The sequence below is a fragment of the Neopelma chrysocephalum genome, unplaced genomic scaffold (genome assembly GCF_003984885.1).
Source record: "Neopelma chrysocephalum unplaced genomic scaffold, ASM398488v2 Primary Assembly neopelma1_62, whole genome shotgun sequence".
Classification (NCBI taxonomy): domain Eukaryota; kingdom Metazoa; phylum Chordata; class Aves; order Passeriformes; family Pipridae; genus Neopelma; species Neopelma chrysocephalum.
Window position 1 is genome coordinate 8,199,810 of NW_020897719.1, and position 18,304 is coordinate 8,218,113.

Consider the following 18,304-nt stretch of genomic DNA (forward strand, 5'->3'; position numbering starts at 1 on the left):
CCCGGCCCCACGGGCGCTCGCCGCAGGGGGCGGGGGGCGCGCCCGCCGCCGCGCCGCGAAGTTGCCGCCGCTTCCTTGCTCCCCCTCCGCAGTCCCTCGCCCCCAACCGTGAGTTTTCTGCATAAAATACGTTAACGAGCCTTTTCATTTGCTTGTTCCTTCAGGGTCGCGTGTTAGTTTTGTTGCAGAGGGGTGCAGGCTCTCTGTTATTCGACGCGAGAGCTGGCAGATGTCCCAAGTGAGAGAACCTCTTCCTCCGGGGCCTGGAGGGCCAGCGCAAGCTCCAACTGAAAACAGCTCTTTGATCTCTCTCCCTCGAGGTAAGTTGCTTTAAAGTTTCTCTGTAATTGTTGTGCCTTTTATTTGAATGATACATTTACTGATTTGTTTTGAGAATTTTAACCCCTCTTTTCTTTCCCCTTCCCCTGCCCTCCCCTTAGTGTATCTCTGTAGCACTTTCACTTCACTTCTTTATTGTTTTAACCAGAAATTCCCATATATAAAGAAAAAAAAAGGCGCAGTGATCTCAGCACCAGTTTTCAGTACTTGAAAAACTGCAGTCGTTCAGAGGCAGATGCTGCTCCTTAAAAATCCCTTTCCTGTTTTTCAGCTTTGTATTTGTGTTTAGAAGCTCTTTGCTCTTTCCTGTAGAACTCTTTCTCCAGGTCTTGAAGTAAGTTAAGGAAGGTTGATCCAACAGCAGGAATGTTGTTGAGGTTGGAGGTCACTTTGCTGTTTTTTTGTTAGATTACTCTGTGATACTGCAGCTCAAGTCAGTTTCTGAGAATATAACCTGTTTAATTTCAGCTGTTAAAAAGATTGTTTAAAAGTACATTCATCTTAAAGAGAAATTCTTTAAGTTATGTCTTATTTGCATTTGCAGAAAATATATTGGTACTCTGATCATCTTCATGTAGGGAAGTTTGACAAGGTGTACTGCAGGTTATCCTCAAAACTGGAAGTATGTTTGCCTCTCAAGTCCTGGTCTGGGAAGATGAGGAGTTTTTTTTTTATTTGTTTACAGCTACAACCTTGTTTTCCAGAATTCTACAGGAGTTTAAAAAGTCTCCAAAGAACAGACAGATAAGCTTGTTGAAGAACTGTAACTTTCTTCATAACTGGTTAACTGGAGCAGAGCCCGGTAACACAGTTGTGCAACTGTGGATTAAGGATGTAGTCGTGTTTTTGTAACTTGGAAAATCAATAGCTATGTGAAATCAAAGTTGGAGACTCATTTGAGAAACCAGAAAGTATCCATAGCTAAGTAAAAAATGTTTTGGCAGGGAGACAGCAAGTTGGCTTATACTTATCTTATTGTTGGTTTGTTTTTTTTTTTGTCCTAGAGAATGACTCATAACTTCTAAACAGTAAAAAATAATAATAAAAAAGGATTAGATACAGAAGATCAAGCATGCAGAACTGAACTATTAGAATCATATTTTTGCCAGAACCATCAGTACCTGTGATATGTGTTTATTTTCAGTGTGTTGTTCTTATCTGTAATGTGATCAAGTGGCCACACAGGCTAAATTCTGCATATAGGCCATACATCAAAGTTACTCAAGTTGTCAGTCAGTGTACTAACAAGCATGGAAAGTGGTCTCATTCTCACAGTGCCACTTTAAACTGAGTTTTTGCCATGAACTAAAATCTTTTGTAAGATTTTCGATACATGCCCTTCTGTTTTTTTAATGAAAAGTAAGTAAACAAATACTGATCTGTCCACTAACAAGTTATGTGCAAAAAATCTGAATGACACAGTTATAGCTGACAGCTTTCTTAGGGATCGGTAAGGTACAAACGAATAATGATTCAAGTTTGCTCACTGGCCACACCTTTTAAGGCACATGCTCAATTTTAAAGCATATGTACAAGACAAGGCTGTTTTTTAAACAGAATTCAGCATTCAAATACATAATTTTTCTTCTGATGAACTTAGATTTAAGGGTAACTGTGGATATTTGTTGCTTTTTTCTAGCTTAAGTCTGTTGGGGAAATGGGGGTGGAAAGAGGAAGAGGTGAGTTCATAACATTTCCAGTCTATATTCCAGCATTTCTGTTGTCAGCTTTGCAGTTTGTGGTTACAGGGTAAGGTAGTTCAGATATTCCAGGGCTGAAGATCTAAGACTAAGTCTGAGACTTTCAACAGCCCCTATCCTTTTATTCTACCCCCAGGACACCTGATATTGTGCTTTCTCTAGAATTTGGCAATAATTTTAAAAGCTGTGATTGAAATTCATATTATTTCTGGAAATGATTCCATATGTTCACAGTGAGATACTTGAAATCTGTGTCCACCTAGAATTACAGATTCCTTTATCAGAAGAAGATGGCTTATGTTGTATGAATATTAAAGTATTAAGGGCATTCTATTGGGAAGGAATTTTTGTTTTGTAACACCATACTTTAATGTGCTTTCTGTATTCGTTAACTGGTATAGACACCTCATATCCTGAGAACAAACTTCTCTTCTTCTCTTCTGTAGTTCTGTAAGGTATCGTCAAAAAATCCAGATATTCAAAGTGTTCCTTTTGCTTGCTATCATATGCATTCCGATGCTGAAGATTAATTGTATTTTTCCAGGAAAGGAAATGAAACTTCAATTGAGTTTTGAATAATCAAAAATAGTTATCCCACAACCTAACTGAAAATCAGACAAAAGTAATCAAGCTTAGGCAGATTGCGGGCATATTCATCAGGTTGTGGACATGGTGAAAACTGTGGGTTTGAGACATAGTTTGGCCTGCTACATAGGCGTGGCATGCTCTGGCTTTCACAATTAAAAGAATTTTTGTATGTTACTTTAGCCAACATGCTCTTTCAGTGTCTCCCCCATCACTGTTCTGCCTTGTTAGTTCATTTTTTAATGAATGCATAAATATTAGTGAGAGTATGGGACTTTGCCCCTCCACAATTAGTGTGCTGTGCGAGAGAGCAAATGGAACCAGTGTCTTTTTTGTGGCGATGTCAAAACTCAACTTTAGTCTTTAAACCATTATCTGTGTCAGTGGAGTCTGCTGCTCTAAGATACACGCTGCAGAATAAAAGGTTTAACCTAATTTCTGCAAACATGTTAATTGTTGCTACATGCCTCCAAAAGTGTAGCTCTACTCATACACGCTTGTTCAAGATCCTGGTCATGCCCTCTCTTCTCCTGTAGCTCATTGCCCTTGGAACCAAATTATGACTGCTTCTACCTGTGTAATATAGTCAGCAAATAGTGTCACATCTGTGCTCAGACCACTGCAATTTGGCTGTGATCAGGTATTTTCTCAACTGGTACGTACCAAAATCATGGTACTGAGGAAGGAATGTTACAATTAGTGACCATTGCACATTCTGCTCTAAGGAAAATATTCAGTGTGTTAGAGGTTGCGGTGTGCTTATTGCCTGGACCGTGGGTAGACTTTTTTAATTAAATCCTCTGCACTTGAATAAACCATGGAATATAAGAGAGAAATTCAATGGACATAGAACTGCATTTAGAGAATGAGGCCACATTTTAGAAAATGTAGGATTTTCACCTATAAAGTATTTGGAATGCTTTTACCTTTGCTTATTGTTTACTAACTGTAACCTAGAATAACAAATGAATAATATTTAGGTTTCTAAATTCAGAAAGAAAATAAAAACAATAATAATAGTAATGATAAACAACTTATGAAATTGAGACTGATAATTGTACTTCAACTCTTTAGATGATGGAAATCCACTAGAATTTTTTATTTTAATGGGGAGTGGGGAGGAGGATGGAGAGGTCTAGTAGAAATATTAAGGGTCAAGTTCTTTAAGTGACTTTTCTCTCTGGTGCAAATCATCTTGTGGTTGCTGGATACCAATGCAGTTCCGAGTTGGTGTCTGAAGAAACCATATTCACCAACTAATACTTCCATTGAGGAAAAGTAAGAAGCACCCTTCTTCAAGAATGTGGTTCAGATCTCTTTGTGTTTTCTATACTTAACTGTTTTGATGATGGGACTCCTGGTGGCCTAGTGGTTAGCATGCAGGACTCTCACCGCTGCGACCCAGGTTCGAATCCCAGTCCCCCGGGCAGATGGAGCTCGTTAGCCCTGTGAGGCCATCCATCTATGAGAAGGTCACTCTAAACAAACCTACGTCCTGAGGACCGCACTGCCATTGTCCAAGCTTGCTTGGCCCCGGCAGATGAACCTTAGGATTAAAGGGTGGGCTCAGTTCAGCGCAGGCTGTGTCTCACCTAAAAAATCCATTGCGCAGGCTTGAAAGGCAAAAGACCTTTCCCAAAAATCTTCGTTCGCGAAGACTGGCCATTAAATTAAGTTTTGATGATGGGGAGCACTAAAGGAACCTGCTGAGGCTGGGTGACAAAAGACTTAATGCAGGGAAAGTTTGGATGTTCTTGAGGCAACAATGATTACTGTCACCATAATTACTCCACTTTACCAGCAGTGTCTCAGTGTTATGAGTAGTTGATTTTTATTTTAACTGTTAACCAGTGTACTCAGATTGCTCAAACTTAGCAAATACTTCCTCTATATTTGTGTTCCCACTTGCAATCTGACAAGAATTGAGAGAGTCTGTGTTAATTTGTTTCATTGCTGTGTGCCAGTACTGAGGCATTTCTTGAATATTACTGACTAAAATATCTAAAACTTTGGTAAATAGGCGTCTGCCTCTAGTTATAGTAGATATATATACTACTTCTGCTTTTGGTTTCACATGCATACCATTCTAGTAAAGTGATTCATGCCCACATGGGTGTGATAGACTTTTATTTCATAGAGTTGACTGTAAAGGTCTTGCATCAAATTTGAAATACTTTTTTTCCATCTCATAGGCTAATTTTATATTACAGTAATTCTTCTTAAATTCAACTCCAGGCCCTCAGAAGTTAGATTTCTCTTTGCTTTAAACTTTTCTTCCCCCCAATAAGTAACATCCAGCACTGAGTGTGTTATCCTAGTGTTTTTATTTGGATCAGCAATGCAGTTTTGAAGTAAATCTGCTGTTCACCTCCACTTTGGTTTACATTGCAGAGTGATCCTAGGGAGTGACCTGGACTGAATTCCTTTTGCACAAAATAATCTGAAAGATGCACTGTAGGAATGTGCCTAATACACTCTAGCCACTAATAAGCCTTGAGTTTTTGAGATTAATTCTGAGACCTAGTCCAAAGTAGAAAGCCCCTGGAACATGTATAATATGGAATGTGTCCTTAAGATTAACTCTTTCACTGTACAGGTCATTTTACCGGGCCATGCTGTTGCTAATACAGCCATGGCTACCAAGTATTGCTTAACCCTTCCATGAGACTGGTTTTGTATGCATGTGAAACTTTGTTGGATGGATGACATAAATTTGTAACTGACAGCATAATTAGTGTGTTTATTTGTGAAAAAAGTTTTCACTTATGTATTTATTTAATGTTTGTAATAATGCAGAGTACCTATTTGCATGTTGCTATTAAATTTTAAGTTATCACGACTGACTCAAATTTGGTCTAGGCTGTCAAATCTCTAGTACATTTGTAGTTGCTCCATAGCTTGCACCTGGAAAATTCTGTGTAAGAGTTTTCCAAGAAGTTCAGTTAAATTGCTCTAATTTTGAGAGTCTAATTTTTTCAGTGGCATTTTTGAGGTCATTGAAATTGCAATGAGACGTTTAAGTGAAAACCACTGAAATGAAATTAATCCAAATAAAGTTTTTTTTTTTTTAGTTTTAAAACAATCAAACATCTAATTGGAGGCTTCCAGCTCCATAATTTATGGTTTATCAATATTAATTAGATGTTACAACCAGCCCTTAATGAAATGACATTGTTTCAGGCAAATCATGAACTGGAATAGGCATGGTGTTTCAAGAACTGTTGAACTTAAAAGTTTTAGGCATTTCATGAAGTAGATGGTAAGTGTAACTGTAAATGATTACATTGTGAAACCTGGTATTATCATGGTTCCTTTGTGTTATTGTTGCAAACAGTGGAATTTTCAGTAGGAAATAGCATCTCAGTGGTTCCTTGCCAGTAAAGATATTAATGAACAAAGGAAGTGTTAGAAATTCATCACGTGCTCTTCAACCCCTCCCAACAATTGTAGGCTTGAGACAGAAGCTTGATTGTTATATTTCCTTTTGGAAACATTCTTTGACTTTTTTATTCCTCATAGATCTACTTTTGTGTTTGTGTTTTGTGGGGAGTTTTTTGTTTGGTTGGTTGGTTTTTTTTCTTCTGTAATTTTTCTTTCCTTTGAAGGACAAAATTTCATTTGGGATGATTTGAGCTTTGCACATGTAGTTTTAAATCTGCATCTGCTTGTTCTAGGACAAGCAACTAGGTCAAATGTAGGTGCCTAAATAAGCTTTGTCCTGTGCTTCCATCTTTCCTCTGCCCCTCAACAATAAAACTGTTGGACTGTTAATGACTCTGCATTTTTGAAGGTCACAGTGACTCCACTGTGCCAATCTGTTTTGCTTATTCCTCTCTCCTTGAGGAGAATGATGCACCCAGGTCTCCAGAAGCCTTTCCCACAAGTTGCTTTTGCTTTACTTCTTATTTGGTGCAGTCCATCACATCACTGATGAACAGAAAAGTAATGTGTCATAGCAGCAAAGCCTTCTGTCATTGCAGGAACAGCATTTTAAATTCATTTCATATACAAACTCCTAAATTTTGTAGGCAAACTCTAAACCTATTTCTCAAGTCCAATTTTTCATTTTACTAGTCATGCACTCTTATGGTTCACATGCCTCTAAGAGATGGCTGGATCAGTATATAGGCTTGTGTGTCATCTAGTGAACAGAAATCGTCTGTCAATCACACTCTGAGGACATGCAATCCACTTAATGTGGGCACTTGTTTCCATGTGTATGTTACATAGTTACTGATGCATTAACATATGTTTGAACATGTTTGAACACAGATCCATTTCTGACTAAAGAGATGTCATGGGGCAGCTGGGGGCAGCTGGGGTGGGAACATAGAAATGGACAAGCACAGAGAGAAGAAAAGTTGGTTATTTGTCAAAGACTTGAGCTCTTTGAGGCATCTCACGAATGTACATTCATTACCTATCTTTTCTGTATTTTTTGTCAGTTTTGTGTACTAATTTGACCTTCTCTCAATATGCTCTTTATTATAGCAAAAGATAGAACAAATGTAGCTCTGAAAAGAGAGATACTTCTGAGCAACTTTCCAAAGGCATAGAAGGCAGAATTGGAATGAATCGGGGGAGATTTCCTTGTATATCCTTTTTATTTAACAATATATAGGTCTTTCTTGACAGTTCTGACTATTTGTTAAATTTTCTTTTTGACAGGGCTTTTGTAATAATAGTCTTATTGTTGACCCAGATTGCTGACACTGTTTTGTTGGTGGAGTCTTGTAGAATGTATTTGTCATGTTGCAAAGAATTCTGTGTGACCAGAGGCATAGTCTCCGAACTAAAACAGAAGTTAACAATCAATGTTGCAATAGTCTCAAAGGTGAAAACAAGTTTTGATTCTGAAATACATGTATCGCTGTGTAATTTAAAAATAAATATAACAAGATTATGGTAAAAAGAATGCATGTACTATAAAAGTGATTTATATATACTTCAGTAATTCCAAATTAAAAAAAAAATCCAGTAATTCCCTTTATTCACTTGCTTAATGAAGCACTAATTTTGAGATGTGATTAAAATTTTTTTTTTTTTTTCACTAAGTGGCTTACCAGTGGTCTGTGTCATAGATATGATTTGGCTGTTAATCATCTCAATTCTATACTTTGCCAGCATGTCATATCTCTTGTTTATTTAAACCTTAAACTTGCATTAATCTCTTTGCACAAGTAGAGTTTTTGCCTATGCTTACCTTCAGGATAAATCGCAGTGTGTTCTGTGTGGGTGTCACTCCCTGGGGCTTTTGACTAGAAGCTCTTCAGCCCCAGCACTGCTGTTAGTTTAGGGAAGTACGTAGCCACACAGGTTGCTGGTTTGGGACTGAACTGTGGTAGGTAAGAAGTCTGTGTTGCTTTTGTGACATGGCCTTGAGTAACTTACTGTAGTTTTAGAGAGAGATTGGATTTATACTTCGGCACTGCCAGACTCAGAACATAATGAGTCTTTTCTTTCCATTATTTGAACTGCTAAGAAGAGCATCTCTCTTTTTCTTCTTGGCTGTCAGTTTTGGAGGGTAGTTACATGAGAGTGGAAGGGTGTACCAAAGAAAGAAGAAGCTAAAATACTAAAAAGTCTTACACAAAAAATCTTTAAGGGTAAGCTTGATTGAAACAGAAAAGTGTTATAAATTTACTTGAAGATGCAGTAGAAAAACATCATACTTGTCTATGACCAGATCCAGTCATTAATAGTTTTGTCAGCTATAGGCCTTCACAAGCATGGCACATCAAAGAAGAGTAAGATCTTTGTGTTGATTCTTCATAAACTACTGTTGTCATTATTCTTATGCACCTGACATAAAAGTAATGGCATCAACAAAAGACAGACTCAGGAATGTTCTTGAGGCTGTCTTCAGGTGTGATTGGTTGTAGTGGGTGTGTTGTAGTTCCACCTCTAGTATAAAAAAAATTCTTATCCCTTCTTTAGCTGTTTATTATAAGGGAATAATCAATAAATTCCTTTGTACTAAAACTGAGACATGGTACACATTTAAGGAAAAGCAACTGAATCAAGATAACAGAGTGTGTCTGTTTTCAGTATTCTGATGCATCAGAAGTGATGTATGAAAAAAGCTCAGATAAAGAGAGCTTAAGGTCTCTTTCTATTTTGAAAGCCCCATTGAACTAAATTTGGCTGGGATGGAGTTAATTTTCTTCATAGCAACCCCTTTGGGGCTGTGTTTGGGATCAGTGACTCCAACAAGGTTGATAGGACACCAGTGATTTGGCTATCGCTGAGTAGTACTTGCACAGCATCAAGGTTTTCTGTTTTCCACTTTTCCCCCGAAGTGACTGTACTGGTAGTGGGCATGGGGTTGGGAGGGGACACAACCCAGCCAGCTGACTCAGGTTGATGAGAGGGCTATTACATGCCATATAACACCATGCTCAGCAATAAAAACTGAGGGGAGGAGGTTTTAGGGGAGGTAGCCATTGCTTAGAGACTACCTTTCATCTGTTTGTGGGAGATGATGAGTGATTGCCTTTGCATCACCTGTTTCATTTTTCCTTCCTCTTTTCTTCACTTATTAAACTGTATCTTGACCCACAGGTTTCTTCACTTGGGCTCTTTCTGTTCTCTCCTCTAGTCCTGCTGGGGGCTGGGGAAGGAAGGATTGGCTATGTGGTTCTTAGCTGTTGCCCAGGATGACCTCACCACCCCATAGAGCAGGATCTGTAAGGATGAGGTGCTCCAGTGGGCAATTCTGGAGTGCAAAATAAGATACCAGATGCCTGTTTAATGGTGTAGGTTTCTGTTATGCGCATTCATGGGGAAGTCTTCATGTGAATTCAATAGATCAAAAAAGATTTACTCAGTGCGAATTGTTGTAAATTTCCTATAAAAATTTTTTGGTGCTCAATTGCTCCATTGTTTCTTTTTTAAAAAAAACTTTTCAATAGTTCCTCTTACTTCTTTCTTGTTAACTGCTAATATAGTTTACATGGTTTTGACTGGCCATTTACTGTATCCAGCTAGAATAATAAAAGAGCACATGAAAAATACAGATACAACCTAGATAGTTAAAAAAAAGGGGGGGGGAGAAAAAATACTGAACTGAAAATAAGCAAAGGGATAAAAACTAAATTCATATGATTAATGATGACAGATTGTATTCTGCACTCCTTTTCAGATTTCTTAGATAAAATTGTAATCTAGAACGCTAAGGGCCCCATATTACTAACATTATTGTTTCCTTAGAGCCGTTCATTGTTAACTACATAAAATAATAGGGCTCTGCAAAGTTGCATCCTATACAAGACAATTGTATACAGTAACTCTGCAATTCTGTACTAGTACTGCTGGGTGCATATTGTAATTTTGGTGTCACTACTGCAGGGAAGTAATTTAGGACCAAAATCTCTTAAAAGAGCTTATTTAACCTTAATGTTTTTGGAAAGCAGAGTACTTTTAAACCAGCTCTGTCCAGGACACTACTTATTTTTTATTCAGTCTATTTCAGAGCACTTTTCAAACACTTTTGAAATACATTTGCACCTAGTACTTAACTGCACAAGCAAAATCATCATACTTCAATACAGTCACATTTGTATTTGATAGACAGCAGGTAGAAATAATTTGTATCTGATGTGTGTCCAAGGGGTTGAAAAACTCTATGCTTTTTTTGTTTTTGTTTTCTTGTTAATAGGACTAGGATGAGTATCTCACTGAGATTAAGTCATCAGGGCAAGGGCAAAACTCATTGAAGTCAAGCAATATCTTCCCAATAATTTCAATAACTATGCCAATCCCAGTGAAACAGTTCCTCTCAGGATGGGTGTGAGGAAATATTGATAAGTTGTTGAAGAAACGGTGGTTGAGGGAGGGCTGAGAGAGAAGTACCATGGAGGTAGCTGGGTCAGACATTTCATAGATGGAAATGGATAGAAGGGGAGCAGCAGTGCTTGAAGGCACATGCTACTATACATACCAGATGGCATATATTATTTTGAGTGATGTCCAGTGCCTCAGTTTAATAGGGTGGATAACAAAGGCAGAAAGTTAGAATTTAAAATCAAACTGCTGTGGGTTACATGAAGAAACTAGCCTTTACTATGTCACAGTAGCAATAAATGATTTTTCTGTCTCAGGACTGGAATAGTTGCTTTACTACAGGATATGGTATCATTACAATGTGAGAAGGGGTTTATAAACATGTTCTTGTTTGAAACAAATAAATGGAGCTCACAGACTTCTCAACAGTTGCTCATTTAGATTTACTGTAAATATTAAATGTTGTAATTATACTAAAAAAAAATACATGAGACTGAAAATATTTAATGTTTTACAGGTCCCATGAGTAAGTGATATAAGCTGATAATCTGTTGCTGTGAATAATGAACAAAGTAATTCCAGATTTGAAAATGTTTCCTTGAATGCCAGCAGGAACAATCTGTAGCAATCAAGAACAAAATTATCTATGTGTGTGAATTTGGTTATTAAAACAGTGAAGATGAAAACTGTCACTCGCCCTGGTTTGAGGAAATGCTGGTCTGCATGTGTTAGCTGGCAAAATCACCAAAACAACAGAATCTGTTATATTGTAAAATAAGCTTAAGAATCCCTCAAATAATCTTACTATGGAAATTTCCCTGAATCTTGTGTATACTTGGAGAGAAGAAATACTTTTCTTTTCATTATAGGCTAAATATTGACTTTATTCATCAGTGCCTTTTAAAAAGTTTTTTTTTCAATGAAAAATAGTTACTTGTGCTATAATAAATTTTTTGAATTTCTGTACTAATCGGTTTTGAAGTTTCAACTATATTTGTCTTTCATATGTTTAATTGTAAGCAACAGAGAACAGACTTTTGTGAAATTTTTATAGTTTTTATATGCTAGAGCCACATGTATGTGGGCAAAAAATAATGGGTTTTTTTGTGTGACAAAACTATTCAAATTTTTATGTGAAAATTTTGTGGAAGATAACTAAATATAAAAAAACCCTCAATCATAATTTGTTACAAAAGCTACTGAGTATTATTTGCTTGATTAGATACAATATGACTAAAAGACTTTCTTAAATAGTAATTACTTTGACGTAGACCTGAAAACAAATTGAAAGTCAAGTTTATTAGAAATTAATTCTAAGGAAACAAAATTAGATGCTAAGTTATATTTTATGCTCTCTTAATTTTCAAAAATAAGTTTTGCTCACATAGAGAAAAAATTTAGGAACTAATATCTTAAAATTTCTTCTGACTTAGAAAAAACTGACCAAGAGAATACTGTGGCAGGAGATAAAGACATAAACCAGCCTTCCAGTAACCAAAGTATACAAGCAGAGATACAAGAGCAGTCCATCTGGGGAAATCGCACTGATGGTGACCTCATCACAAGTAAGTATTTCCAGAACAAATTGCTGCCTTTTAGGCTTGCTTTCGCAGTGTAATGAGATATTGCTTGTTGACTCTGTTGACTCTGTCAAATGCAATTGGGTTGCAACTGTAATGCACGTCTACTGAATTTTTTTCCAGATTGACTCCTGTCAGCATGCATAAGCAATGAGTACAAAGAAAGGTGTGATTCAGGTGGTGCAGTATGGTATAGACCTCTGTAGCATCTACATTTTAAAGCCTTCATGTTATATTCTTCCCTTATCATTAATAATATAATTAGCAGGCACATGAGTTGCGGTGTGCAGCTGTGCTAGGTGTCATCACCCTCGATTTCTCAGGCTATATATTTAAGTGGCAGAGTATGATGAAAGCAGTTGTTTCCAGGTGCACTGAGTACTGGTCACGTGCAGGTTTTTTAAGAATTTTGAATCCTAAAGTAGTTATTTCTTTCAAAACTAGAAGACTGCTGTAAGACAAGATTTTAGACTTATGCTATAGAACTGTGGAGGTTTTTAATTACTTCTTATAGGTCCACAGTCCTAGTGTATGTTATGAATGCTTTAAAACATGTATGCAATATTATTCCCATTTTCCTATCTTGAATTGAAGATCATATGCTGTCCAAATGCTCACCCACAATTGCACCCTGCTAAGGCAAAAATATTTCTGTCAACTGCCAGAGGTAAACTGCTCTAAAATTCTGTGAATGCTTGAATGTTAGTTGCTCAAGGGAGGGGCAGCATGAGAAACTGTTCTCTAATTATAGGGTGTATTCAGAAAGCAAATGGACTAAATGCCGAGTGGTGCTCCAGCTCTCTAAGGTCATTGTCTGATCACACACTTCAGTCTGTCTTTACACTGCACACAGACTAAACTATTCACAGGGGGATAAATTCATGTTTCTGAACTTGCTGTTCTCAAAACTGGAATTTTTGCTGGAGTTATCTATTTCTTTTCAGTTTTGTTTTGTTTTTTTGGTGGGGAAGGAGGGTGTTTTGCTTTCTTGTTTTTTAGTCTTATCTATACACTCAGCTTCTCCTGAGCTTTGTGTTAGTATTTGAAGTTCTTTTAAAATCTTAGTTAATCCTTTTTTTTCTAAATAATGAATCCCAATAAATACTTATACCCCTAATGTATTGAATAGTTACATAGATCCTTTACAGGAAACCTAAATTTAGCATGTCAGATAGTTATCTGACAATTTAAAATTAATTCTCAAATGGCTATAAAGAGGGAGACTTGTCCTGCACAGATTGAGAATTTACTTAATCCCAAAAGATTATTTTTTTAGACTTAACTGTCCCTGGACAAGCAATTGCTTTGCACTTATGTTGAGTATATGTAAAGGTGCGTGTGGCATCGTGTGCTTTTGGAATGGCCTCCTTCTCATTCCCTCTTTTTAGAAGCTTCCTTATTTCCAGACTCATGAGAAAGGAGATTTATTTCATAGCAGTTAGCAGCATGCCTGAACTATGGAGGAAAGGAACAAGGACTGTAGGGTGGTGCTGTGCTTCCTCTAATCTATTCACCACAAAGACATACTACAGTGGCTGCACTGAGGGAATGATGCATTTTTTCAACACATAGCAGAAATGGACACAGAGTGTGCAAACCCCTGGTAAAGTAACTTGATGACTGTATTTAGTTATATCTCTATGATGGGAGGGTTATTTGCTACCAAATTAAAAAAAAAGTAACAGGAAAAAGGGCAAAGATAGGATAAAATTCAGAGGTGTAAGGTACTGCTGCAGTGTGCACAACTGTGCTCCTCCTGGAGCTTTGCAAGTTTATGTGAAAGCTGTAAGTTTCTAAAACACTTAGTCTTGATAATTGTGTAGTAGAGCCTTTATTATGGTTCATTTTTGATTAGATGCTATGATGCAAACCTCTCTTTTCTTCAAATTAATGATTTTTTTTAACCTTTAATTTAAAGTCTTCTAGATGGAAGAAACAAAAATGATGAAATTAAAGCAACTTTTTCTTCCTTTTTTTTTTGATAGATGAGCTATTAGTGTGGAAGTTTGTTCTACTTTTAAAAATTGAGGTACAGTGCTTGACTCAATTACAAATACTTCTAGTTTGCAGAAGTTTTACAACTCGATATACCTAGTAATGAAAGTTTGAAAACTAGAACAAGTGGAGCAAGGAGAAGCTTATTTATGACAAATATTACTCAAGTATTTCACTTTAAGTAAGTATTGAAGCTCAGAATGTTCTTGATTGAACCAGATCTATTACTCCACCAGATTAAATTTTGCAAATTATTGCATATTGAAAGAAGCTTTCTTCAAATAATTTTAGACAGACCATACTTCAATTTTCTGAGGTATTAACAGCTGTTCACCACTATCCTAATGATTCAGTTTCTTTTTCTCCCATACAGATTGTTTTCCACCCCCACAGTTGATACATACTCCATTTGTCTTAGCATTAGTTTTTACTTTATAAATGTTTCCAGCATTTAATTTCCAAGGTTTTCCTTGTTTGCAGCTGTTTTATCCTGCTATTATATGGAATTAGATTAATCAGTCAGTTTTATTGGCACACCAACAACGAAGTCCAGTGTTGGAGGCCCTGTAATGACTTCATTATGTATGATTTGTCATTTGCACTTGTGAACTCAGTTTACCAGGCAACACCAATAAACTAAAATGCTGCCCTGGTTTTCCACAGTGAGATGTTTTACGTTCACCTTGCTCTGCCCTTTCAGTCCGTTTTGCAAGGTCCCTTTTTTTAACCTCTACAAATTTCCTTCAGATTAGCCTTTCCCCCACCTCCTTTGGAGCATCCCTTCTTCCCATGAATAAAAATGTTCATAAGACACTGGGTAAATGGTTAATCTTATGGGAAGCTTCAACCAAGAAATTAATTGTTTTCGAAGAGAGCTTGTGAATCAAAAAGTTCATGTATACTGATATATAAACAAGGAAGAGCTATATAAACAGGAAACAGTTGTATTAACTTTCTGTATTAATTGTTAATGTACTTGCATAACTGTTACTGGAATACTGTGTTAGTTGGAGAAGGGTCAGGGGAGAACCACAAATATCTCAGGAATGACTGGAGTAGTTGAAAACATGCCTTATTGTGGAAAACCTCCTGGAATTCAATCTGTATAGTGTTAAAGAGGGCTTTGCGTAGTCTGGAGGTTCAATTAGACTAGAAATAAGTTGTATATTTTTTAATAGAGTATTTGAGAACAGGAAGAACTGCCAAATATTTGGTGTGTTTATGTGTGTTAAATTGGCTTTATTCATCACAAGGTGTCCATTGCTATCCATATCTTTCAATTTTAAAACCTGAGTAAAGGAGAGTATTTCCACAGTAGTTCCCCCAATTGGGATGACCTCTATCTTTTTCAGTGCAGATATTCTTCAAGAAAATATTAAGACCTATTCCCTTCCCTTCACAGACACAGATATATTTTCTATTTTATTTCAGGTTGTAGAGGTTCTGCTTTTCAAAAGAGCTTTTGAATAGCTCCATCTGCTATCTTCTTTTGCAGTGCATTTTAAATATCTGCAAACACCTTCTGCCTGTTTTCATTGTATGGTCTGGTGGCCTATAATGGAGTGGTTCTGCTTCTGCTATCACTCACCACTGACAAGTGAGGAAGAGCGTGTGTTAACACGCAGGGTAACCTGTGGCTATAGGAATGAAGCCATAGCAGTTTTTGCTACTCCATGTTACCACAATGCCTTGCTTTGTTCTCTGGAAGAGGTTGGGGATTTTTTTTCCCTCTTAGAGAAAAAAGGCTATAAAGGTGGATTTCAGAATATTTAGGGAGAATTTTTGCAAAGGGCACTAGGTTATCATCAATTTGTGCTGTTATGCAGGCAAGGGAATGTTTAGGGGGGAAGAAAATGCCAGTCTTGAACACTATTTACTTGTGAGGGTTTAATCTCCTTTCTAGTACTCAAGCAGAACCTTAGCTATATTTAAGAAAACAAAAAACATCTACCATAGATTCAAATTTTCATGAATAATTGATTAATAATAATCCAATTCTCAAGATTAAATACCTAAAATATGCCCATGTTTTACAGATAGAAAGGTCATTGCTATCCATCATTTTCTAGCTTCAATTGCCTCTTTCTCCTCCATGGAACACCCCTCTCATAAGCGTGGTTCTTCAGAGAAAGGGATGCTTCAATCAGCTTTGTGGGGATCAAACAGTTTTACATGTTCTTGTGCCTACTATTTTATTTACTATATTCTTCTTTTTTTTGTTTTCTTTTATTGCATATAAACCTAGATATTTTTCTCTTTTGGTTTTCTATATTTTTATGTTGACATTTTACTTTATTATTTATGTAATTTTAAGGTCTGGAGATTTCCTTCATTTGGCTAAGTGAGTGACTTCTGTAGTTTAAATTATGCTGTTTGGGTTTGGGACTTGTTTTTCCAACAAGAAGAAGATAATCTGATGTTAGAACTGTTTGATATTAATCCCAATATTTTTTTTTGCTGTTTTATAGGGCATAGTCATCTTACAATTACTGTGATTTCAGATGATCCTGTTTATTCTGTCTATAAAATAATGCGAAGTGTTGGAGATAACATAGCTTCTTCAAAGCTAGAAATTATGATAAATACAATCTTCTTGCAGCAAAATAAAGTGTGTGAGTACAGAAATTGTGCAGAATAGATTAATGGGAATTATCCAAAATATATTGCTGAGTCTGAAAGGTGCATTCTTTTAGTTAAAGAAGTGATTTATATACAATGTTCCAAGTATACCTAGGTATAAAAAAGTGTGAACCTATGAATGAACAAAACTTCAGTCAGTTAAATACTTACATGCAGCAAAACAGTATTTGATATTTCAAACCTTCTTTAAAAAAGATAAATCTTTGAGGAATCTGGGTACTTGAAGTAATGGAGGAGTAGAGGTTATTCCTGAAAGCTCCTTCCCCAGAGAGATTTTCTAATCCTCTCCCCAGCAGAGAGCTACCCTGTGTTACTTCTGTTTCTCCCCCCAGCCTGACAAATCTCCTACTACTTCTGTTCCAAAACTCCTCAGAAAACCTCTTCTCATGCCTATTGAGAGGCCTGGTGAGTTGCACAGCCGTAGCCTTTTCATTTCATTTTCACAGAATCACAGAATCACAGCATATGCTGAGTTGGAAGGGATCAACCCTTAGACCTGCAATGGACCATCCCCAAGAATCACACCATGTGCCTGAGAGCATCATCCAAAGGCTTCCTGAACTCTGTCAGGCTTGGTGCTGTGACCACTTCCCTGAGGAGCCTGTTCCAGTACCCACCCACCCTCTGGTAGAGAGGGATTTTCACAGATAGCTATACCCTTACAGTTACAGCCTTCAGAGTTTAAGACAGGGTCTTTGGTGTTAGGCTGGAGGAGTTTAGGGGTGACCTTATCGCTCTGTACAACCACGTGAAAGGAGGTTGTAGCCAGGTGGAGGTCGGCCTCTTCTCCCAGGCACTTAGTGACACGACAGCAGGACATAGTCTCAGGCTGTGCCAGGGGAGGTTTAGGTTAGACATTTGGAGGAATTTCTTCAGAGAAAGGGTGATAAGACATTGAAATGGACTGCCCAGGGAGGTGGTGGAGTCACTCTCCTTGGAGGTGTTTAAGGAAAGACTGGACGTGGCACTTAGTGCCATGATCTAGTTGACATGGTGGTGTTTGGACTTGATGATCTCAGAGGTCTTTTCCCATCTAATTGATTCTGTGATTCTGTGAGATTCTGTGTTTACAGAAGTCACCTGTGAAATGAGCCAAGTGTCGCTGAAATTGGTAGTCCCTTATAGAGAGAGATGCTAAGATGCAGATGTTTTCTGTGTAGCCTCTTCCCTTCAACTCTAGGTTGAATGCTCTAAGGCGATGCAGTTAATGATGGACTGAGATAGATGAGGAATTTGTATACTCTGTGGTGACTCCATGGGGAGAAATAAACTTATTGCTATTGTTGGTCCATTTACAGAACAGTAGTTAAACTTCAATGAGAACTTTAAACTGCTCCAGATGACCAAAAGATAGACGCATGTATTCTGCATATCACTAGTAGCCAGAATTACCTGGAGCCTTTCATTTTCAGTTTTACCTTACTTGTGACTCTCAAACTGTCATCTGAATTTATGGTCTGAGGCTGGGGAAGTTTGGATGGCGGTAATCATCATAAGACAAAGGTGAAATTCTTTAGTAATGTTGAGATTACTGTGCTTGCTGTGTTGGGGCCTGAAGTAAATTGTATCTTAATTTCAGAATATTTTTTTTTGTTGTATTGGTACTATCATAAGAATTAATGTGCTCTTATGCCTGGATGGGAAAGATCCTGATTAGTTCCACGTATAAGGGGAAAAAGTACA

At 37.2% G+C, this 18,304-nt stretch overlaps 1 protein-coding gene across 5 annotated transcripts in view; it reads left to right on the forward strand.

Moving 5' to 3' along the window:
* MDFIC (MyoD family inhibitor domain containing) overlaps window positions 1–18,304 on the forward strand; it is a 58,516-nt gene that overhangs the window by 6,935 nt on the left and 33,277 nt on the right. For 4 of the 5 annotated variants that reach the window (XR_003534039.1, XM_027682201.1, XM_027682202.1 and 1 more), the window contains exons 2-3: window positions 165–320; window positions 11,840–11,971. Coding sequence is in view for 4 of the 5 variants with exons in the window: in XM_027682201.1 (XP_027538002.1) it covers window positions 230–320; window positions 11,840–11,971 (223 nt within the window). In the remaining variant the exon portion in view is untranslated. Of the gene's footprint in view, window positions 1–164; window positions 321–1,978; window positions 2,019–11,839; window positions 11,972–18,304 lie in introns of those variants that run through there. The other variant, XM_027682205.1, reaches the window with a different exon arrangement.